Source organism: Meleagris gallopavo, chromosome 1 (genome assembly GCF_905368555.1).
Source record: "Meleagris gallopavo chromosome 1, MGAL_WU_HG_1.1, whole genome shotgun sequence".
Classification (NCBI taxonomy): Eukaryota; Metazoa; Chordata; class Aves; order Galliformes; family Phasianidae; genus Meleagris; species Meleagris gallopavo.
The window spans coordinates 194,047,806-194,070,912 of NC_139404.1; the positions used below are offsets into that span (position 1 = coordinate 194,047,806).

At 48.0% G+C, this 23,107-nt stretch overlaps 1 protein-coding gene across 6 annotated transcripts; it reads right to left on the minus strand.

The window, feature by feature from the left end:
• Nucleotides 1-1,585: 1,585 nt before the first annotated feature.
• On the minus strand, nucleotides 1,586-23,084 carry LOC146545873 (rho GTPase-activating protein 32-like). 6 transcript variants are annotated; one of them, XR_014881227.1, is made up of 21 exons: nucleotides 22,546-23,084; nucleotides 21,635-21,740; nucleotides 19,274-19,798; nucleotides 17,749-17,948; nucleotides 13,488-13,574; nucleotides 12,814-12,891; nucleotides 11,711-11,833; nucleotides 11,092-11,169; nucleotides 10,215-10,296; nucleotides 9,752-9,895; nucleotides 9,385-9,487; nucleotides 8,991-9,123; nucleotides 8,397-8,479; nucleotides 7,928-8,035; nucleotides 7,415-7,560; nucleotides 6,739-6,940; nucleotides 6,162-6,307; nucleotides 4,149-5,973; nucleotides 3,740-3,869; nucleotides 3,121-3,276; nucleotides 1,586-1,713 (listed from the first exon to the last, which is right to left on the minus strand). XR_014881227.1 is itself a non-coding variant. In XM_085216761.1 (19 exons), exons 7-19 carry the CDS (start codon nucleotides 12,865-12,867, stop codon nucleotides 5,546-5,548), a joined length of 1,830 nt encoding a protein of 609 aa, XP_085072887.1. In that variant the 5' UTR covers nucleotides 12,868-12,891; nucleotides 13,488-13,574; nucleotides 17,749-17,948; nucleotides 19,274-19,412; nucleotides 19,686-19,798; nucleotides 21,635-21,740; nucleotides 22,546-23,084; the 3' UTR covers nucleotides 5,448-5,545. The 6 variants fall into 6 exon arrangements, 4 of the variants coding, with proteins under 4 accessions (XP_085072887.1, XP_085072890.1, XP_085072888.1 ...); XR_014881226.1 differs by having other exon boundaries at nucleotides 1,586-3,276; XM_085216761.1 differs by lacking the exons at nucleotides 1,586-1,713; nucleotides 3,121-3,276; nucleotides 3,740-3,869 and having other exon boundaries at nucleotides 5,448-5,973; nucleotides 19,274-19,412; nucleotides 19,686-19,798.
• Nucleotides 23,085-23,107: the final 23 nt, after the last annotated feature.

Genomic DNA, 23,107 nt, shown 5'->3' on the forward strand with positions numbered 1-23,107 from the left:
TCTCTTCTAGAACTAATGGAATAGTTCCTTATGAGACACAATCCGATCACAGTTCTGGCAATATTTTGTTCCACCTCCTGCTTCCTGTGGGTGACATGAATAGCGCTGCATCACGCATAGCTCTCTGCTCTTACAGTTCTGATGCTGTCAGGGCACTCCTTATGGCCCCAAAACTCTCTCATGCCACATGTACCACGTTCTGAGGCACAGAATATATATCATACTACTTCAAAATGCTTTTTTTATTATTATTATTATTTTTTTTTAATATAATGATACTAGGGATAATAATCTGGAACTAGAGCAATACGAAAAAATTCCTTTTAGTTCAACCATAAATCTGTCTCATGGTCTCCAGAAGAGCTGTAAGAATATGCAGAGTGGACATGGATGGCAGCTACCATAACAGTGAGCCATGAAAAATGAGGGTGTGAGCCACGCTGTGTCATTGCATCTGTGGGCAGGGATTTCTCCTTGGACTGAGCAGAGTACAGACGCAGCCTGAGAAAAGTACTTAGGATCAATTCAGGAAAAGCAAATGATTTGAGTAATTAATTGTAGAAACGTGTATTCTAAAGGGACTTAGAAGGAGAGAGTATTTCCCAACGCTATGGGTTGTAACTGTCTATTACCTGTTTTGTTAGACAGGTCTACTTTCTCTGTTCTTAGACTGACCTGAGAGGGCATGCTGCAGCACACCCCAGGATTTCCGTTTCCAAATCATCCAGGCAGTGCAAGTGTGGTGTACATCTCCCTTGGCAGAGACATCAAGTTTTTCTTCCTATGAAATTGAACACGTAGCGAGTCAGAAAGGACTAGTGAACGGGAAACTCATTTTCCATGCAGACTTAGAACATAGCTAAGGTGCCTCCACTTAGATGAGCAAGCTTCGGTTTAGGTATGGGTTTAAAGGCTGCCGGCTTAGATAGAAACACTGCCAATCTGAAGTCTAAGAAATCTTTGCACTTAAAATTCCTTGCGTTGAAAAGTTCTCAAAGAAACCTGGAAAGGCTGCCTTTAAGTATTTCTGTTGAAAACTTCTGGGATGTCTTCCCACATCATTCACCAGGACTGTTCATATTATAGACTATTTATTCAATCAATTTTAAAACCATGCATTGTAATTATTGGCAATACTTCTTTCCTGTGGAGCTCAAGCCCTCATGAGTGACAGGGATGGGGGGCTGCAAGGGGATTCTGGTGCTAAGCTGAAAATCTATCCAGAACAAATCTGTCCTCCTGATCTAAAAATATAGGCTAAAGGAAACAAGACGTATATTCATCATTACACTGACTACACTAGAGTGTGCTTTGGTGCACACGTGCATCTAGAGGCATCGCTAAGAATTTGATTGCTCCAACCAATCCTTCAGCAACTCAGTAATTCAAGATACCTAACAAAGATTGAGGCTCACTGGGCCATGGGCAAAGCAGGGAGCACATAGGAGGAAACAGGAGTTCAACTCCAGCTCTTCTACACAAAAGACAGGGCGTGCTGAACCAGCACCACGGGAGGAGTTACGACACAGCTGAACAGCTTACAGAGACCTGAGAGTGCCAAAGGACGGTGCCAGGGTAACTCTCACCATTCCTTTGCAGGGGTCTTACGGATGCTTCGGATGCTGATTCCCACCGCCTCTGTCATTTGTAGGAAGTCCAGGCGACAAATGCTCATTTTGTCTGGGTAACGCTTCTGTGGTTCCGTGGGTATGACTGGAAAAAAAAAAAAGAAAAGAAAAGATAAGAAAAGCACGCCACCCTGTAAAACTTACCACTCTGCTGTTCTTGTCAGCAGGACATCTCAGATGAGCACTACATGTCCTGCACTTGATGGAAAATTCATCCAAGCCTATATTCCACACAGCTTCATCTCAGTGCCAAAAAGAAACACGTGCAGAGATGTTCAGAAGATTCTTTGTGCAGATAAAGGTGCAGGGTGCGTGTGTATTCTCTTCAATTCTCTTCAGTAATAAATATTAATTTGTAATCCAAAGATAACTTTTCAAGAAGTAGAAAGAAAAGTTGATGAAAAGGAAATACACAAGGAACTATTTTCATCTAAAAAATCCTTGCTAAACCTCTCCCCATCAAAAAGGAAGCATTCTGGGCATTGTTAAGAGCAGTTCGGAGACCATCTTGCAGCACAAAATGCGGCACAGCCCTTTTCTTTTAACAAGCCCCTCATTTCTCTAATTAGTGTCAGATTCCTCAAGTTAAAATACGTGGATCAGAACAGCCGTTCAGTCCTGCTGAGGTAGGAACCCACGGCTGAAATGTCCCCCCATCCCGTTCCACGCTGTTTCCAGCATCGGTGGGGAAAGGAAGAGCAACTGACATCACCTACCCAGGCTTCTGCAAAGCCTTCGATACGGTCTCACACCACAGGGAGAAGCATGGCGGAGAGCTCTCGTGCCACAAAGCTCGGGGCTGGAGAAATCAAGGTTGCCTCCAAGATGCTGCTTTAAAACAACATGACTTACTGCACATGAGGCATGAAAGACAAGCTTAAGCTTAAAAAGCCTCCAATCCCCGTGGATGTGGCTGTCTGCACAGACATCAGCCGCCTGGTGATGCTCACCCACCAAAGCGCTCGCCCAGCGGATGCCTTTCATAGAATCATAGAATTAGCAAGGTTGGAAAAGATCTCCAAGATCATCCAGTCCAACCGTCCACCTACCACCAATATTTCTCACTAAGCCACGGCCCTCAGTACCACATCTAATGTTTCTTGAACACCTGCAGGGACAGTAACTCCATCAGCTCCCTGGGCACTCCTGTGGAGAAGTGTTTCTTAGCATCCAACCTGAATCTCCCCTCGTGCAACTTGAGGCCTTCCCCCAAGTCCTATCACTACTTACATGGGAGAAGAGGACGACCCCCACCTCTCTTCACATCACCTCTCTTCAGCTAACTGTAGAGAGGGATAAGGTCTTCCCTGAGCTTCCTCTTCTCCAGACTAAACAATCCCAGTTCCCTCAGCCGCTCCCCATAAGACTGGTGCTCTAGACTCCTCACACAGAAGAGTTTCACTGCTCTTCTCTGGACACATTTCAGGGTATCAGTGTCCTTCTTGTAGTGAGGGACCCAGAACTGAACACAGTACGCAAGGTGAGGACTCACCAGTGCTGAGTACAGGGGGATGATCACTGGCCTGCTCCTGCTGGCTCCAGCCCTTTGCATTGCACTTCCCATCTCAACCGTTCCTTCCGCGGTAGTGCTTGCAGCCTCATTTAGGGCAGCAGCTCAAGAGATCAAGAGGAAGAACACAGCGTGCAACTAGAAGACAAAGCCGAGAAGAGTCAACTCTCTGACCTTGGGCACCACTCACCAACCAACAGCCAGGCCTTGACAACTTGGCTCATCTGAGCACGCGCGGCAGGGCTGTACAACGAGTTTCTTCTTCATTAAAGAACCCACATAGATTCCTAATCCAAAACGAGAACGGCAGGAGTTAATATCGACCAAAGAGCTTCCTATTCCTAGGCCTCATCCTCTTAGCCCAACTTTCCTTGCCTCATCCCCTACCCCAACTCCTGGACGATGCCCGCAGGCTTAAGGTCACTTCTCAAAGACTCCATAGGACTCTTTTCACAGGACTCCATCAAAAAGAATGTCACACTTGTTCTTCCATACACTCAAGCTGACCCAGCAGTGCTATCACAGTCACTTAACACACACAGAAGCATCCAAACCCCGAGCATGCACATCCCCTCCTGTGGTACTGGAGGCCACAGCTCACCTTCACACCGCAGTTTTACACTGATGCAGCCGCGCTACAGCTCCGTGGCTGCCACACAGGGCCTGCAGGACCTCTTTCTCTGCAAGCCCCATCTGCAGGCATTGGTTCATGAGGTTCACCACCTGCCCTCCTGAGCAAAGACAAGCACTTAGACCGAGAGCAAAGTGCCCCTGGCCCGGTCCCCCACCCTCACTCCTGTCAGACATACCCTGGTATGTGGACTCATCCCCAGAGCTTGGCAGGACAACGGCACACGCATCACTCTTCAAACGCCCCATCCCAGCAGCAAGGGATCAAAGCATCGCGACAGCTGAAACCAAGTGCTGCGCGACTTTCCCCTTAGCTCTGAACATGAACAAATGTAGCCCCGAGCCACAGGATGTGAGACAAACAGCAGAAGACAACCAACCTGCAGAACCAGCTCGTTTGGGGTCGGTCCAGACATTTGGGCGCTCCCTTCCAAGGCCCAGGCCAATCTTGCTGATCTGCTCCTCCTTGGTGCAGGGCGAAATGGTGCAGATGCTCTGTGCTGGCTATGCACAGCATGCCTCTGACTTGCTTTTCCTCTCTCCATCTTCCATTAGCAAACAGCCTCTCCAACCTTTCCTTGCTAAATAATCACAGGACGGGGCTTGGAAGGGACCCCCAGGGATCATTGCGTCCAACCCCCCTGCAAAACGGGCTGCCTGCAGCAGGCTGCACAGGTGGGCGTCCATGCGGCTCTGGAATATCTCCAGACAAGGAGAAGCCACAGCCTCGCGGGGCAGCCTGTTCCACAGCTCTGTCATCCTCACCGTGAAGAAGTTCCTTCTCACGCAGGTGCGGAACTGCCCGTGCTCCAGCTGACGGCCATTTCCCCTTGCTTGCGGCCGCGCAGGGCTCCTCTCCTGTTCCGGGACCGCTCTCCCGCACACCTCCGGCGCGGCGGAGCTGTCCTCAGCACTCGCTCCCGTTGTGCCGCGGCTTCCGCCTCGCTGCTGCCCGGACAGCAACGGCTGCCGCCGAGGTGTCCCGCGCCTCCAACAGCCGGCTCCCAACGGCCGCTCCCGCGCGCGGCGGCTCAGCCAATCGCAGCCGGCGGAGCTGCCGCGGACCAACGAGACCCCGGAGGCGGGGCGGGGAGGTGCTGCCGCTGACCAATGAGAAGCAGGGGGCGGTGCTGCCGCTGACCAACGAGAGGCAGGGGGCGGTGCTGCCGGCGACCAACGAGAGGCAGGGGGCGGGGCAGCGATGCCGGCGACCAACGAGAGGCAGGGGGCGGGGCGGCAACGCCGCTGACCAATGAGAAGCCGCGTCAGGAGAAATGCTGGTCTGGGTGAGCTCCTCCTGCCGCAGCGTGATGATGACAGGTCTGCAGATGCTCTGCACAGCCAGCTCGTGGGCTGGGAGCCAGGAATGGACACGGCACGAGCAGAGAGGTGTTAGGGAGCAGCCAAGGCATCAAAATGCAGCAAGAAGCACTGAAAGGCATCACAAAGCCACAGCCAGGAAACTTGGCATTATCGTGAGCAGCATCCAGGATGCTAGAGATTATTTGCTACCGTACCAAATGGTAGCTGCAGACATCCCAAAGCCAGGGAAAACGGGAACAAACCCAGAGCTCTGCTTCACGCACCCCACAGCCTCAGCGTTGCAAGCTGAGGTGCCTTGCTGTTTGTTGCATTCATCCCAATCCCTGTGAATGAAGACTCCACAGGCAGTCGAGGCGTTGAGTGAGCACGAGTGTGCTTTTATTATTATGTAAAAGACAGGAGGGCGTGAGAGGTCCGGGTAAAGATGGGAATCATCCTCCCCTGGATGGAAAGGTCACGGAGAGAGCGGCTCAGAGCTCTCAGTGCTGCTGCCCGGTGCCTGGGGCTGGAGGCCTGATTCTAAGTCCCCTTCCAACAGGCTCTGCTTCTCCTCGCTGATGCTGACCTGCTCCTGCATGGATGTGCTGCTGTCGGGGCACTCGGACTGTGCTTGGGCTGGGCTGCACTGCAGAGGTGCTGGCTCACAGTCCAGGCTGGTGACTGCGGTGGCTGGCAGGCTCAGGTCAGCATCTTCAGCAGAGCTGGGGGAAATGAGGGCTTGAACTTGGATGAGCGCCTTGTGTCCGTCACTGTTGTTATGCGGAAGGCTGTCATCTGAAGCGCAGCGATTCGTGCTTCCTAAGAGCTGTGCATTGATGGAAGCACACCGCCCATCATCGCTACTTGCTCTGACTCTTCTGGGTTGACAAGGGCTCGATTCACCTATAAAGGATAAACAAGGGTTGGTGTCAAACTTTCACAAGCTGAATTATGAAAGTGGTTCTTGATCAGGGGTGAACTGAAGCTGTTAGGTATGGGCTGGAATGCTAGAAGCAGATAAAAGCCCAATGTCAGCATGAATTCTATGTTGCTGAAAAGCAGGGTTTTGGAAGCTGGATTCGCACCCTTACCTGCCAGGACTACGACTTCTGTCTCCGAGGGCTCCCTGGCATTGTGCTGCAGTTGGCGTTTGGCCCCAGAGGATGGTTTTCCCAGCCCAAAGCAGGAACACCAACTTCCAGCTGGTGATTCCTTCATCTTGCTGCGTGGGCTTTGTCTGGAGAGAGAAAACACGGAATGGTGTGAGTCGTGCGCGTCAAGCAAGATGCAGAGCATGTGAGCAACGGCTCCACAGCTGTACAGGACAGCATCTCAGGGATGGCTTTGACTGAGCTGGCAGGCGTAACTGCTCGCTGAGGAACCGTGCAGCCATAAAAGAACTTGAAAAGCATCTCTGACTCTGACATTGACACCTCAGCAGCCCATCTCCCTGCCATGTTTAGTTTCCAGTGCCAGCAAGTCCGACCAACAGCTCTGCTTCGAGGAGAACCGAAATTGGTTTCAGGCACGTGGCCCTGAAATCTGGAAAACCCCACCATTAGCGTAACTTAGTTTCAGCAAGTTTTGGCACTAGAAAGAATGGAAATAAACCCACAGAAAGCCACCCAAGCCATGATGATAGGTGCTGGAAAAGGAAGTCCTCTTTACCTTTCCGATGGAAAGCCGATGACTTTGTGGAATTTCCCCGGTAAAGCTGCGGGGCCTTCTTCCACTTCTATGTCCCTGCTCTCTGTCACGATGGCAGAGCTGCTGTGGCCTCGCCTCTGGGCCTGTGCCTCCTCCAGGCTGAGCAGCTTTGTGGCAGCAGAAGACACCCACACAGACTTGGGTGCTGATAGAGAACTGCGCGCTGTAAGATAAAACCACAGGTAAGAGCGAGGATCAGAAAGCGGCAGCACGGCCATCACAGTTCTGGGGCAGGTGCTGTATTTTTCCCAGACTTGCTTATCCGAGCCACTGGAAGAAGAAGAGCTCAAAATAACCATGTGGTCAGAGGTGTGTTTATGGCAAAATGAAGAGCAGCTCACTGTATCGAAACAGGCAAACAAAATCCCTAGAAAATGGGGGCAGGGAACTGAGAGAGCTTCACTGCCGCACTTTCATCAAGCTTCACCTGCGTGCAAAACATCAGAACGACAGTGACGGTTTTCTTCTTGTCAAGTTTGGGTTTGCGCATTCTCAGCAACTGGATGCCATATTCTAACCTAAGCCCAGAAGTCTGCTGTCCCCTCGATAGTAGAAGCGTAGCTCAAAGGTGTTGGAGAAGGCCTGCATTTGATCAAGGTGTCTGATCAAGATCAAGCTCATGCAGGAAGACACTCACCTGCTCCATCTGCGATGGCGGATCCGGATTCGGAGCGGAAGAGGACGTCCGTGTGGTTGATGATGAACTCCACCACAGCCGACTGCGTCTGCAGTTCCATGCAGGCAGCTCTTCCGCTGGCGCAGGCAGACTCGTTCTGCTGTGATCTGTAGAAAAGGCAGGTTTTAGAAGTCATTTCTCCAAGATCGTTTCCCCCAAGTCTGCATTGTTGCAGCCCAAAGCTGTCAAATTGGGCTCTGGAGACTTGCGCAGTGGGCAATCGGTGATGCCACTGAAGAAGTTCTCCTGGCTGATCAAGGACACACCAGTCCCATCTAAACAAGAGAGCAGGAATGGTCATCTAGAAATTGTGCCCGTGGGGTTGGAGAACAGTCCAGGCTCCTGCTCTGCTGTCAGCCACTTACTACGGGTTTTACAGGAGAAGAGCACATTTGATGGAGAAAAAGGGAGGACTGCTTTATTTTACTGGAGAACAGATCTAAGCGTTGTGTTGAAACGGAAAAAGAAGTTTACCTTAGGAGGTTTGGAGCCCACACAATCGCTAAGTTCTTAGCGTGCATGTTTGTGACGGAGGAGCTCTCAGCTAGACGAGCCAAGTGTCTCATCAAGTACTCCAGTGTCCTGGAAAACAAGAGAGGCAAGTGTTCAGCACCAACCAGCATGCCGTGCTGCAATTCACAAAGCAAACCTCAATTCATGCTGGTTGTTGTTACTGCTACTGTCACTGAAGACGAAGTAGATCCAACTTGACTCAGTGCCACGCTGCAGCACCAAGCCCCAGCACAGCACAGCCGCAGCCATCAGCTGCACCAAGCGTGCCGCCGTGCCCAGGAACTGACCCAATAAATTCACCCCGTGGAGCCTTCAACCGCTTCAGCACACACAGGCATCGTGTTGCTAGCGGGAGACAAAGCCTGGAATGGCACCGTTGCCCTCTGAAGTGCAGCAGGGCTGAGCTCAGCAGGCTGAGGGCAGCACTGACCTGTAGTGAGGAGCGGGCAGCTGCTGGATGACGTCCTGCATTCTGACCAGCCGCTCCTCATCTGTAGCGGCACAAACAGCACCCTGGAATAGTGCAGAAAGACACAAATCAGGCTAGAAACCTGCCGCAGGGTCAGGAACCATGGCGACAGTGTACTGTTGGGCAGCACCGAGGCACATTTGATGCCTTCCAAGAGGCCTGTGGGGAATTGCGGCACGCAGCTGGTGCCACCAAGGCCAAGGAGTAAAAGCACCGGGCTGGTTTACAGCCTGGTTGGGCAGCTCAGCTCCTCGCAGTGGGCATTCATCTCCGAGTACACTTTGCTATTGATCCCATTCCCGTTCTATAAACAGTTGGGGAATAGCAAAAAAAAAAAAAAAACACCGCAGGAATTCTCACAAGCATAGTGAATGTGGAAATAACCACCTCCTGGGGCCACCAGAAATGGCATCAGTACGATGCAGGATGTGGCAAAGACATGCGAGTAAACCTGATGGGGCTAACAGAAAAAGGGCCTCAGAGCTGGGCACTGCTGCAGCCATGTCCCAAGAGGCCCAGGGAAGAGGTAAAGGAAAGACGTTGCCTTGTGCTTACCGAGAACTTGTCGTAGAGCTGGTGGGTGAGCAGAGGGTTCGGGAGCTCCCTGAAGTACATTTTGCAGAGGGAGCTCACGCTGTGAGTGTCGCGGACAGTCAGCTCAGGAACCTGCTCACACTCAAATTCATGGCTGGAGAGAAGGACACCAAAATGGTTGAGGAAGAGGAAAGCAAGTAAAAAGCCACACCACGTGCAATCAAGAATTAGAAGGGCTTCCTGATTTACAGGAGAAAACAAACACTCGGTCAGCAGCAGCACGTGAGCCATGCTGGATGGGATGTTTCCAAAAGGGGACCTTTTCTTTTTGCTAAGGCATTTCCTGCAGGCCTCTGAACGCCCGCAACAGGGCACGTGCCCCTGCTGACAGCTGCGTCAGTCGCAGCGCTCTTACCGGAGTCTCTGGACGTTGGACGCGACACCGGACAGGCGGTATATCCCCTGCACCACGCCGTGCTGCTCAACGAACTCAGCGCAGCTCTGGAGGACCTGGGGGACTAAAGAACACGTGCCAGCGCTTAGTTGAGCTCCTGAGTCAAGTCCTGGTTCAGGCTGTGCTCCCGTCACGTCCCATCCACTAAGCCCAGCCAGCCTTGGTTGAAGCAAATACAAATGTGCTTGTCCCTTAGGAGCATTAGCCTCACTTTATCCTTCAGCCATCAACTCCCATTACTCGTTTGTCCACTGGTATCAACCTGCCCCTTGCTACGTATGATCTCCCTTTCATCTTTAGACTCCCAGCAGAGGAAGATCTCCCTTACCATCACGACCAGAGTGGAGAAGATGCTCTCCCAGGTCACAGCCAAACACCCTTTCCTTCTCCGTCTCCCGCTCCTTTGGTTTCTTTGGGCGGGCCTTCACCAAGGAACGAAGGAAGGTGACGAGCTTGCCGCGTTTCTTTGGCACTGCGCAACAAAAAGAAGAAACCAGGTCATTCCAGTCATTCCAGGTTTGGCTCAGTTGGACAAGGCTGAGCACAACACATTCTACAGAGCACATCAAAACGGGAAGAACATTACCAACAAGTACATACAAAAATGGATTTTCCCCATCCCTGGAGGAGTCCAAGGCCAGGTTGGATGGGGCCCTGGTCCCCGTGGTATGCACGAAGGATCATCAGCACAGAGGATAACATGGGATGGATAAGGGAGCTATTAAACACGGAACACACCCCAAAAAAGACTCCACTCTGCTTCCCTGCACCATCAAATGTAACATCCGTACCTGGCTTTGGCACTGAATTGATGAGAGACTCCGGCAGTTTTTCATTAATCAGCTCCACACACTCCCCAGGGAAAAATCCAACCTGGAACAAGAACAAAAAGAGAGGTGCAATACTGAATGCAGCATTTCTCAGGCCTGAACAGGGAAACCAAAACCACGTAACGTTTTCCTTGGAACGTGCTTGCCGGACGCTCCGTAAGGCTATCCAGCACAAAATGGCCTGCTTAAAAGTAATCATTATTCAACATTTGCAGCCTAAAGATCCAGAAAACTGTGTACGGAGCAGGGACAGGACAAGTACGCCACGTACCCCTAAATCCCAAGCGTACCTGGACAGAAAGACTTCATCTAGAAGTTATATATGATGATAGATTGATGCAGCTATCTCTGAGTTAGCACAGCCTATGAAATTTCTGCTTGCTGACTGAGATGCAGCTGTGATCCCCGGCTCTAAGCTACCCAGCGTTCTGCAGCCAGCAGCAGCAACAAGCACGCGGAGGGTCTGTTACCCTACCTCGGCTGACAGGCAGTGACTTCCTAAAAGACACTAGCTTCGTGTTCCGCATGCGTGCAAACACGATTCTCTGAGACACTGGAACACGTGTCTTAGCAGCTGTATTTCCAAAGGGGCGGTTCAGTGGCCGCGACCTGATGCATGTTGTGAAGGCTCTTGCTTCTAAGTTAATGGAGGAGGCAGTTCCCTACAAAGACCAACTTTCAGCGCTGGCCCAAGCCCACAGCAAAAGGGAAAGTCCTCTGACACCGACACAGGGAAACGGTTCCCGTGCAGAAGCCGTCCTGCGCAGGCAGAGCAGCTCTAAGCTGAGATTCCCGCCTTTACTGAAGTTGCGCTCTCAAGTCTGAAGCTTGTGCCTACCTGAAAGCCATGCTTGCCTCTCCACCAGGGGCTCAGCTCCTTTGCTGGCATAGCAATAACGCACACGATGTCTCCCACCTGCAAGAGATTGCAACGTCAATCCCAGCTTCAGCACGGCTGGGAGGAAAGCACAGCTCAAATGACTGCATCCTTCTGCATTGCCAAATACTGTCGAGCTGGAGAGCAATTGCACCAGTGCAGCTCTTAAGGCATTTGCCGTTGTACAACTGAATTTGGAGGTAGAAGAGTCACTGTGTTACACAGCAGCAGGCTCTCTGCCAAAGGGGATGGAAGAGCTCCAATTATCTACAGACATAAGTCAGCAGAACAGATCCTGAACAGATCTACACGCTCCATACACTGGTCTGCTGTTGCGCAAAGACCAGGCTACCACACTGGGCAGTATCTGTTTGATCAGAAGATTCAAATGCCAAACAAAGCCATATTTTAGAGCTGGCTGAACTCCTCCCTGCATCCAACCCAGTGCAAGTCTGATCTGGAACTGAATCTTCTGGGCTTCACCTCACCAAACATTCTGAAGGTGTCTGAGAATATTCCTGATGTGTTCACACCTGATGCTCTTCTCACATGACAACAAGGAACGCCTTGAACTGCTTACCTCAAAGGAGAGTTCATCCGGTGCCTGGGCAACGTATCTCTTAATAACGTGAGCAGCAGCAATAGCTGGAGTATTAAGAGATGTCTCCTGATGGACCAGCTGGGGCTTCCCCTTGGTCTCAGTCTGAAACAGAGAGCACAGGCCACGGTGAGGAGCTGAGGACAAACGAGGAGGATGTCAGGCTGAGGAGCACATCAGCAGAGAAAGCTGCAGGAAATGCACTCGGTCCTGATCATGGGCACATAAAAAGGAGCGGCAAGTCTAAGAACAGCTGTTTCTCTGCCTGGGGTGCAGCAGGCGCTCGCCAGGCAATGCCAAGACGCATCTCTCTCTACCCAGACTAATCAGCAATGGCACTGACTTGGCAGACAGGTGGCCTTGCCCATTTTGCCCCATCCTTTCCTGCGCTCTTTGTCCAGGAAGGTCGATTGTTTAAGATGCCAAGAGACCGTTCAGAGGGAAACCAAAGCTACGGCTGCAGTTCACAAGGTGCAAACAGTGCCACTGCAAGCACAAAGCAAGCTCTCTTGAGCAGTTCAACCAACAGTGAGGCCAAACACTGGGGAGCAGACAATGTTTGTTGTTTCTGCAGCTATTTCAAGGGAAAAATCAGCAGAGGACAAACACCACAACCGAGACGGCTCCGGCAGTTTTATAAACTTGCCACACTTGCACTATTGTCTTGCCAAAGAGGAACAAAATAATCTGCTCACTTCCTGTAACCTATTGCCTGGAGACCTCAGCCGTGGACTGGACACAGGAGCTGGTCCACTGACCCAATCCTTGGCTCACTAGCAGTGCCACCTTCCTTTAACTTGGTGAAGACGAGAACACCACTTTGTCTTTGGGTGACAAAATCCAGGCAGATGGGGAAACAATGCTCCTGCATGTTTGTGACGCCAGATCGGATTCTGTCGCTACTATGACTTTCACGGCCATCTCGATGCCCGTACCAAGAAAAGAAAGCTTTTAGGGCAGCTTTTCAGTGACACCAATAGAGTCGCAAGGATTCTCTCTCTCTTGAAAAGCAGGAGAGCTCATCTGCAGCTCACTCTGCTGGATCAAGTCAGGGAACAACGACCAATCAGAGCTTCATACTCTACCTCCATCCGTGCCGGGTCAGGCCCACGGCTGATCTCACTGCACGCGATGCCCATCACAGCAGGCACAACCAGCTGGAACTGAAAAGAAACACACTTATATTTTCTCTGTTCACACACCACAGCACTGAGAGACTTCTTCAGAACTACCCTTGGCTACCCTCTGGCATAGGCAGGTGTTCTAGAAGCAACCAGTTTGTTCAGTCAGTTCAAATGTGACAGCCTATTAGGCAGCATTTTACCAAGTGCTGTCCCTCTGCTAGCAGATGGGGACTCTGGCACAAAGCAGCATTGCTGGAGGTGGATCTGCTCCCCAGCCCCGGCTGCCAGCAGCCTCACCACCAGCCCTGCACGTGGATTTCCTCTGCTTGCATCTCTGCTGTGCTCCCTACTGCTGTCGGGCACACTCACAGCCGAAGCACGCTTGCTTGTGGCCCTGGATCACGTCGTGCAGCTCTGCACAAGCTGGGGCTAGGACTCTTTGCCTAAGGGACTGGTTTCCCTAAGGCTGGCTGGTCACAGCACCACAGACAGCATCCTTCGAGGGCTGAGCTGGAGGGCAAGTGCAAAAAACCCACACGGGACCGGTGTCCCATCAAAGCTGGATGAGGCTGTGTTACTAAACACGGTGCGACAATGGCTGCTAAAGCATGTGGGGGACAAAGCGTGGCACGTACCTGGCAAGAGATCAGAACGAGGTAGACAAGTTCCTTGAACCCGCAGCCGTTCCTTGTCACTTTGCTCTGATCTTCCACGAGCGAAAGCTGCACCAAGGGAGCAGGCAGAGGAGAGAGAAGGAACAGGTCAGGGAGCTTGCACAATTTAGCAAAGACAAGAGAAGAACCACGGGACAAATGCCACCTTTATGGATCGCTTGGCAATGCGTGTACTGGGCGAAAATTACATCCGATGGACAAGAGTAAGCAATACGACACTATGAGCTCCGCCAGCCAGCAGTTCTCAACACCTCACTGCCCACCCGTCTCTCCCACGCTGTCTCAAGCTTACCTACAAGATGCTGCGCAAGAGGATGTGAAAACAAAGGTACTCAGTCGATGCACAAGTGCAACAAGCGAGCTACTCAGGCAGAGCTCAAGCGCTCCAATGAAGGGACGCAGCACGCACTGCTCCTCCCCTCATTCGAGCCGCTTATGACATCATAAGGGCCACCAGGCTGCTCCACCATGACGGACAGGGTGGGGAGGCAAGACCAACTCACAAGACCAGAAGATTCCATCGCGGCACCCCAACATTCTAGAACCAGTGGGCGGTCGGAATTCTACCTCAGCCGAATCCTGGAGAAGCTGGCACGGGGTTGTCGTGACCAAAGCGCTTGCTCTTGTTGAGCCTCGTACAACTGGCCTCGGCCATCCCTCTGGAGGGCCTTCCTCCCCTCAGGCAGCTGGATATATAGACACATTCATAACTACTATCTTCTTCTCTACCTTAGTCTTGAGGCACACAGTTCAGCTGTTTCATTGCCATAAAACAACCCCATTGACGTCACGCTGCTGACACAACGTCCTTGCAAACGCAGCAGCACCTCCTGGCACCGATAGCTCCGGGTGCAACAAGCACAGGGCACTGGGTTGCTTTGGATGCAGTTTGAGCACGGATCTGAGGGCTTGGTGGAAAGCGCCTTGCAGAGCGTGCATCGTGTCCTGCACCAGGCAGAGCGCTGCACATCTCTCATCTCTCCAGGCTTCGGGGCTTTGAAGCTGCGCAGTGTTTCTTGGGAGTTTGTCCCCCAGAACTCCAGAGCACATTGAGCTGTTCCCTGGCAATTCACAGCTTGCAGAGTGTCAAACACAACAAAGAAAGAAGGAACGAAAGAGGCAAAGGCCATGGCTGTGTACAGAAGCGCTCAGGAAGGCTTCAGCAGGAGAAAGAAACCTGCTGCAACAAGTCAACTAAGCAAAGGGTTTACACCTCACAGGGACAGAATTTCCCACCCCAGAAGCACTGCCAGCAAACAGCACAGTATTTGGAAAGCAGCGCGTCCCAATCTGCCTCCTTGCCCTGCTCTAGCCGCTCAGCCAAACACAGAAATAAAACACACAAACTCTCTGTTTCTTTGCTCGTGGCAGCCACAAAGCTCACGTTTTAGTGACACACAGAAGTGCATCTCCAGCTATTGTGTGTCTTGCTAACCGCAAGCTCAGCTGTGAGCTGTCACTCAGCCTGACATCACAAGCAGAAAATAAACGTACATAAACAGATGCCCTTATCCACACGTGCCAATCTGGGTGCGAGGACTGAAAGCCTTGGTTCACTGTATCCTTCAAATGCTCTGCAGGCTATTTAGGTCAGAACTAATAGAATACCCAATATAAGTCAAGTTGCATCATTTGGTGCTCATTCTATGATATTATTGCCAAGACAGAACTCGTCAAAATCTTTTCACTTGGTAACATAAAGACTTGCTGTGCACAGCCAGGATTCAGATGTTAAATACGGGAATCCGTTACATACATCCCATCTTAAAATACCAAACAGCATTATGGTATATTGTTCCGACTGTGTCACATCTCCCATTATCAAGTTCTGCCTTGCCAGTTCTTCGTCTTCAGAATTTGAAATCCTACTATTGTAAAAACTGCTGACTATCTATGCAGTTGTACATGAAGTGCAGTTTCCTCGAGGACACAGCGCTGTGCTTCTTAGATGAACATCTTAGGCTGGATGTTCTCCCCACAAACGACAGGTGCTTTCCCCCCTCCTCTGGCAATGTGGCCTTTATTCTGTGGCCGTTCTTCTGACACTAACGATCAGTGTTCAGGAAACATCCACTCTAGTTCGCAGGTTTGCTTCTGTCCTAGAGTCAAGGGCACAGGTTATTTATTCAGATAGCTTCAGCATACCACTGCAATTGCCCTGCTTCTGTATCAGGAAAATTGTTGCACCCTCATCTTCCCAGTCGTATTTCTCTCCTGCATATGCCGCTTAAACGCAGGACTCCATAAATACAGATAATTGCTGGCTTATCTACTGTAGGAAGGGTTCGATGTCTGCGTTTAGAAGACAATTTCTTTCTGTTTACAGAGGAGATCTTTCATGGCTGACATTATTCACACTGTTTTCCAGGAAACAGTAAAACAAATTCAAAAGACAGTGAGTTCACAATTCTGTCACATATGACATGAAACAAGAAATGCCACAGAAATGCTCAGATAGAACGGAAGTGGTTCCAAAATCCAGCAAGAACACTTCAGAATGTTCTAAACCTTCCGTACTTGACGTATCTGCTGGGTATGTAGGAAATTAATGCCTTTCAACTATCAATCATGGAGGCATTGCCGCCAGCTTACAGTCCAAGTAGTGAACCACAGTCCACGTATTGATGGCTACAGTTCTTCTGTTTGTAGAGTACAAGAGGGTGTTTGACTAGAGCTGACAAGATCATGGAGGAATGGGAAATGTAAGTGCAGAATTGTGGGGGCTCGTTAGTTAACCCAGACCTAACCCTTAGAAAGGGCTAGTCAAGTATATATCGAGTATGTCTACAGAAAGGTACTAAAGGAAACAGACAGCCAGATATCTGTCATTTCTCAGTCAACTGACGCGAGTGCTGGGGAGTCTTAAGAGAATGGATTCCAGAAAGTAGAAAGGTTTTTGTGATCCTTATTAGCATTTCCTACTTCTACTGTCAGAGTACATGAGGCACATGACCAGCAGGACCATTTCTCCAATTTTGAAGCCCACTTAGGTCTCTGGATTGCACCTTAAAATTTGGAAACACAGACACTCTGGGCAATGGTAGTGCATGACAATTTCAGAAGTGCAAAAACACCAGGCTTCCTTTCACTATACCTTAGTACACAGATTGTTATGAGTGAGAGATTTCAGGAAATATTCCCAGCCGCGCTTTAGGGAACAAAGCAAAAGTTGCCAATCTCTCAGGCTAAAATTCAGAAGAAAAGCAGACGTAAGTCGATAGACGATAGTTGTCTTAAGCAGAGAATGCTCAGAATCTCTTGCGTTAGGCAGATTAAATAAAAGCCCTGAAAGTAAACTTATGGCATACTTCTTTTCATTTATTTGTGGCGGATTCTGTCCAGCAGCATTAACTTTTTGTCCAGCGGACCTGGTTGCCAGGGTTAAAATGAACAGTCTCCTGCTGGTGAAGAGATCACTCCTATTTCTGTAGCCTCTGAGAGTTGCCCATGTCCTTATGCCCTCCCTAGCTTACCGTAAGAGCCTGCCATCTACACATACCCTATCTCCTTGCCTTCTATCACTTGCTCTAAAACTCAAAAAGCTTTTCCCCTGAGCAGGCTCAAGCTGCTCTGTGACAGTGCTTAACAAAACTCTACGTTAAGAGTTTATATAACACAGCGGCAATATTTACTTCCGCGATAATGCTGCTCTCCTTCTTCCTACTTTCCCCCCCCCAACAAACTGCAAGCTTTTAAGGCCAATCTATATTTATGGTGGGGTAGTTGCTGAGGCTAGGCTGAAGGTCTCCACCGAAAACAAACTCTTATGTAGCCTTAAGGGGTTGAACCAGCTTTGTGTATCTGGATGCATTTCTGAAGGATAATGACTGTATACATTCGTAGTCAGTTAGGCACGTTCTCCTCTGCATGACTATTATCTTGATTTTTTGATAGACTCCCCCTTTCAAGGGAGCAACATCATTATGTTCCACTGGCTTGTAACTGTCTCCTGTTGAACCTGACACTGCGGGAGGTTGAATGTGATCTGCTTCCCTTTTTGTTTAGGAAGAGTGCATTTTTGCTTAGTAAAAGGCAATTGGCAAAGACCTTTGGGCTACCGGTGAGCACAAATGGGCCGAAATGAGGACTAAGAAACCAGCCTCATCAACAAGGCAACGTACATGCAAATTTCTTTACAAAACTGCTTCTCGTGTGTTTGTTGATTTATACTGTTCCTGAAAGTTTTCTGAAACACTGTGTCAAAGCCATCATGGATTTTTACCTCCAAGAAACTGAACTGGTGGGTTCCAAGGACAGAAGTTGCAGATGCTGAGCAGTCGGACCACGTTTTCTTTAGGGATGGGAATGGTGAGATATTGCATCATTCTCTTGCGAAGCAGCTTTTGATCAGTTCAAACTGTGACTCAGTCCTGCGTAGCTTGCTTGAATCCGTTCCGTCTGTAGCCAGCTATACGGGAAGCTCTATGAAAAAGGGTAAAGAATACTTGGGGAAATATTGTCATAATTTGTTTCTACTAGTCTCAAAGCATACTGACTTAACAAGAAGTTTGCAAATCCTGTAGGGTACATCTTTTTGTACTCGTTTTAGATTTCACAACATTTCCTAATTATAGTGTAGAGGAAGAACAAGCCTTCCTTCACCTACTCTGCGTCGCAGCCATGTTCAAAAACTCAGAGCAGTTCAATGCAAAATACTGTTTTAAGCTTAATAAATGAGGAATTCTAGCTTTTGAAAAGGAAAGTAACTACAATAAAAATCTTGAGCAATGACCAGGGCACTCTTAACCATCATAGGATTTTCTAGCTCTCTCATAATTTTGTTTGTCTGAATTTGTAAAAAATCCATACAAATCAGTACATCTAAATTGGACTGATGCCAAAATGAGTGCAATCAGAAACTGACATTCGTATCTGTTCGGGCTTGATGCTACCTGCATGAAACACAGAACGAGAGCCATCGCAGTGGCACCTTTTCACAACGACTGCAGCAGATGTGTACACTGGAAAATGTTGACCCTGTTACTCACGTACCCCCATTGCTCTCTGCAATGTGTGCTCTCTGTGCTCACGTTCTGTTATTTAATACACAGCTTGGTGATCAGCTTGGTAAAAAACTGGTAGCTTCTCCAAAACAATCTACGCCTCTGACAGATCAGTCTAGAGATATTTTCTTTAGAATCACCATTTATTTTAAAGGAAACTGATGTGCCTTCTCTAGCATTTGATTAACTTTTATGAAGTTAAGAAAGGTTTTGCTGTTGTGAGATGACATAGTCTGTAGAAAATAACACTTATTTTGCTATTTGTCCTTCATATAACCTTGCCAGCATATTTTCTCTTCAGAAAAATATCCATGCAGGAGGCTGAGAATAGTATGTGACTTGTGATACAAGACAGTGCTTCTGCATCAAACTAGGCTGGGTAATTGTAGAAAAGCTGGAAAGTAGCACGTTTGGAGGCAGAAATGTACAAGCTTTCTGGCACGGATAATCCTCTAAATTCATTTACTGAGATCCTGGGTTTCAGAAGCAAAGGGATTAGTTCTCCCTCTCTCACAAGAAGGGAGAGAATTCAGAATCCCAACCCCGAAGATCTCTTATGAGCTACCTATGCAGGATGGTAAAGGTACAGAGATAGCCATTGGGATGCCAGTGCTTCTTGATGAGCAGGAACGCCATTCCCTCCTTCATTACTCAGCTAAAAATCAGAGTCGTGCTGCCTATCCTGGACTAAAATCCCCTCTAACAAATCCAGTTTAATTGGCTCTATTTAATAGGCAGTTGTACCGTGTCAAGGGTTCATCATCCCAATTACTATGGCCTATGAGTCTCCATCTACTGTCCATATTTTCTTTCTCGCGTTCCTGATAGACTTGTCTGCCGACCTCCGTCTTTCACGAAATGTCTCGGGCTCTACTTCTGCAACCTGGATTTCCAGAAGAAAGGAAATACCCCAAGTTAATCCGATACCTTTTTCTTCCCTTCCTTATCGGTTAAGCTAATCATGAAGATCCTTTGTTATCTTCACAACGAAGCTGCATTTTACAGTGCTCTTTGGCAGTCAGCATACTATATATCCTTTCTAAATTTCTGCAAATATTTGGAATTCCAAAAGACCAGAAAAGAGAGAGAGGAAATTGCTCTTTGGGGCTCTTATGCCGCACGAAATGAATGGAGAAGAAGGAAAGAAACCCGTGACCTTGCACTCCGGAGTTGACACGCGGTGGGACTGCAGGTTAACCTTGGCAAGGGCCTGCTGCAAAGAACCCTGCAGCAGCTGTTGCTCTGAACTCTGGTTTCAAAGGTCACAGGCTGCAGAACAAAGGAGAGAAGGAGGGGGACATTAGCCATGAAGAATGCTGATGAAATTCAGAGGAGATCAGAAATTCAAAATCCTGTATTAGCTGTCTGCACCATGGAGTCTCGCAAGACCCCTGTTTCTGTAATTTTCTGTAGAAGACCTTATAATATCCCACATCCTCAGGACGCCAGTAATATACTCAACGTCGGTTCCTCTTTTCTTTACTTATGTTCATGTGCAAGTATATCCAGAGATTAACAGCAAGCAGAAACTTCATAGCGTAGGAAAAATAAGCAACTTAAGATGGATCTGATTTACGATTTGTATGTAAAATAGGAGTGGATTTTTTTCCAAAACGAAGTGGCAAACCACTGTTCATTTGCCTCTCTTTCCTATTGTGTCAAAACGCAAGCAAAAAGTAATATCAGAATTCCACCAACAAGTTTAACCAGATTTACAGAAGATTTACAAACTCTTTTTTAATACCTTTTCATTCCGTACAGTTTTGAGCTGAAGATCTCTAAGAAACGTCAATTGACAGTTAGGTGGCATGGATGTATGTATATATGTGTGTGTGTATGTATATATGTATAGAAGTCAAATCACTATTAAAAGACATCTAGAAACTTTCTCCAAAAATGGGTATAGTTGCAATTATTTTCATGTACTAGCACTGCAGAATAACATGAGTTAGTGCCTGAATATGTTGGTATTTTTAAACAAAATTATCTGTAATTTCCATTGACAGCTATGTTTGATCTTCACTAAATTATGTCAGTGTTTTCAGAAATACCCTATTCTTGAGCGCCTAAGAAATACGTAATATGTTACTAAAAAGGAATCCTCAGATTTACGTAATTTTTTCATACTTGTAAAATATGATTATCAGCTGAATATCTCTGATTTCTTTTCATCATGCTTTCAGTGGTACCTGTACCACTTTTGCCTTGATTTCTTTTACCTTATGTTTAATGATTGCCGTTTTGATGCTCAGGAATCAAGCAGCCATTCTTTTTCATTGTTTATTTCCTATTTCCCTTCAGTATGGTCGCTTGGGACAAGAAGGTATATATTTTAAATTGCACTGACATTTTCAGACCATTTCTCTTTCTGCATGGTCCCAGCACCTGGCATGCTGACGATAATCCTGAATATACATTGCTTCAAAGCTCTCTTCTAGAACTAATGGAATAGTTCCTTATGAGACACAATCCGATCACAGTTCTGGCAATATTTTGTTCCACCTCCTGCTTCCTGTGGGTGGCATGAATAGCGCTGCATCACGCATAGCTCTCTGCTCTTACAGTTCTGATGCTGTCAGGGCACTCCTTATGGCCCCAAAACTCTCTCATGCCACATGTACCACGTTCTGAGGCACAGAATATATATCATACTACTTCAAAATGCTTTTTTCTTTATTATTATTATTATTTTTTTTAATATAACGATACTAGGGATAATAATCTGGAACTAGAGCAATACGAAAAAATTCCTTTTAGTTCAACCATAAATCTGTCTCATGGTCTCCAGAAGAGCTGTAAGAATATGCAGAGTGGACATGGATGGCAGCTACCATAACAGTGAGCCATGAAAAATGAGGGTGTGAGCCACGCTGTGTCATTGCATCTGTGGGCAGGGATTTCTCCTTGGACTGAGCAGAGTACAGATGCAGCCTGAGAAAAGTACTTAGGATCAATTCAGGAAAAGCAAATGATTTGAGTAATTAATTGAAGAAACGTGTATTCTAAAGGGACTTAGAAGGAGAGAGTATTTCCCAACGCTATGGGTTGTAACTGTCTATTACCTGTTTTGTTAGACAGGTCTACTTTCTCTGTTCTTAGACTGACCTGAGAGGGCATGCTGCAGCACACCCCAGGATTTCCGTTTCCAAATCATCCAGGCAGTGCAAGTGTGGTGTACATCTCCCTTGGCAGAGACATCAAGTTTTTCTTCCTATGAAATTGAACACGTAGCGAGTCAGAAAGGACTAGTGAACGGGAAACTCATTTTCCATGCAGACTTAGAACATAGCTAAGGTGCCTCCACTTAGATGAGCAAGCTTCGGTTTAGGTATGGGTTTAAAGGCTGCCGGCTTAGATAGAAACACTGCCAATCTGAAGTCTAAGAAATCTTTGCACTTAAAATTCCTTGCGTTGAAAAGTTCTCAAAGAAACCTGGAAAGGCTGCCTTTAAGTATTTCTGTTGAAAACTTCTGGGATGTCTTCCCACATCATTCACCAGGACTGTTCATATTATAGACTATTTATTCAATCAATTTTAAAACCATGCATTGTAATTATTGGCAATACTTCTTTCCTGTGGAGCTCAAGCCCTCATGAGTGACAGGGATGGGGGGCTGCAAGGGGATTCTGGTGCTAAGCTGAAAATCTATCCAGAACAAATCTGTCCTCCTGATCTAAAAATATAGGCTAAAGGAAACAAGACGTATATTCATCATTACACTGACTACACTAGAGTGTGCTTTGGTGCACACGTGCATCTAGAGGCATCGCTAAGAATTTGATTGCTCCAACCAATCCTTCAGCAACTCAGTAATTCAAGATACCTAACAAAGATTGAGGCTCACTGGGCCATGGGCAAAGCAGGGAGCACATAGGAGGAAACAGGAGTTCAACTCCAGCTCTTCTACACAAAAGACAGGGCGTGCTGAACCAGCACCACGGGAGGAGTTACGACACAGCTGAACAGCTTACAGAGACCTGAGAGTGCCAAAGGACGGTGCCAGGGTAACTCTCACCATTCCTTTGCAGGGGTCTTACGGATGCTTCGGATGCTGATTCCCACCGCCTCTGTCATTTGTAGGAAGTCCAGGCGACAAATGCTCATTTTGTCTGGGTAACGCTTCTATGGTTCTGTGGTTATGACTGGGAAAAAAAAAAAGAAAAAGAAAAGAAAAGAAAAGCACGCCACCCTGTAAAACTTACCACTCTGCTGTTCTTGTCAGCAGGACATCTCAGATGAGCACTACATGTCCTGCACTTGATGGAAAATTCATCCAAGCCTATATTCCACACAGCTTCATCTCAGTGCCAAAAAGAAACACGTGCAGAGATGTTCAGAAGATTCTTTGTGCAGATAAAGGTGCAGGGTGCGTGTGTATTCTCTTCAATTCTCTTCAGTAATAAATATTAATTTGTAATCCAAAGATAACTTTTCAAGAAGTAGAAAGAAAGGTTGATGAAAAGGAAACACACAAGGAACTATTTTCATCTAAAAAATCCTTGCTAAACCTCTCCCCATCAAAAAGGAAGCATTCTGGGCATTGTTAAGAGCAGTTCGGAGACCATCTTGCAGCACAA

Bases quoted from the DNA above. Each gene is read 5' to 3' on its own strand.
- LOC146545873 (XM_085216764.1), bottom strand. From the start codon at position 12,867: ATGGGCATCGCGTGCAGTGAGATCAGCCGTGGGCCTGACCCGGCACGG. The intron at 6,308-6,738 runs GTAAAGAGGACT...TTCTCTCTCCAG, and splicing joins ATCGGCTTTCCATCGGAAAG to ACAAAGCCCACGCAGCAAGA. The intron at 5,974-6,161 runs GTAAGGGTGCGA...TATCCTTTATAG, and splicing joins AGAAGTCGTAGTCCTGGCAG to GTGAATCGAGCCCTTGTCAA.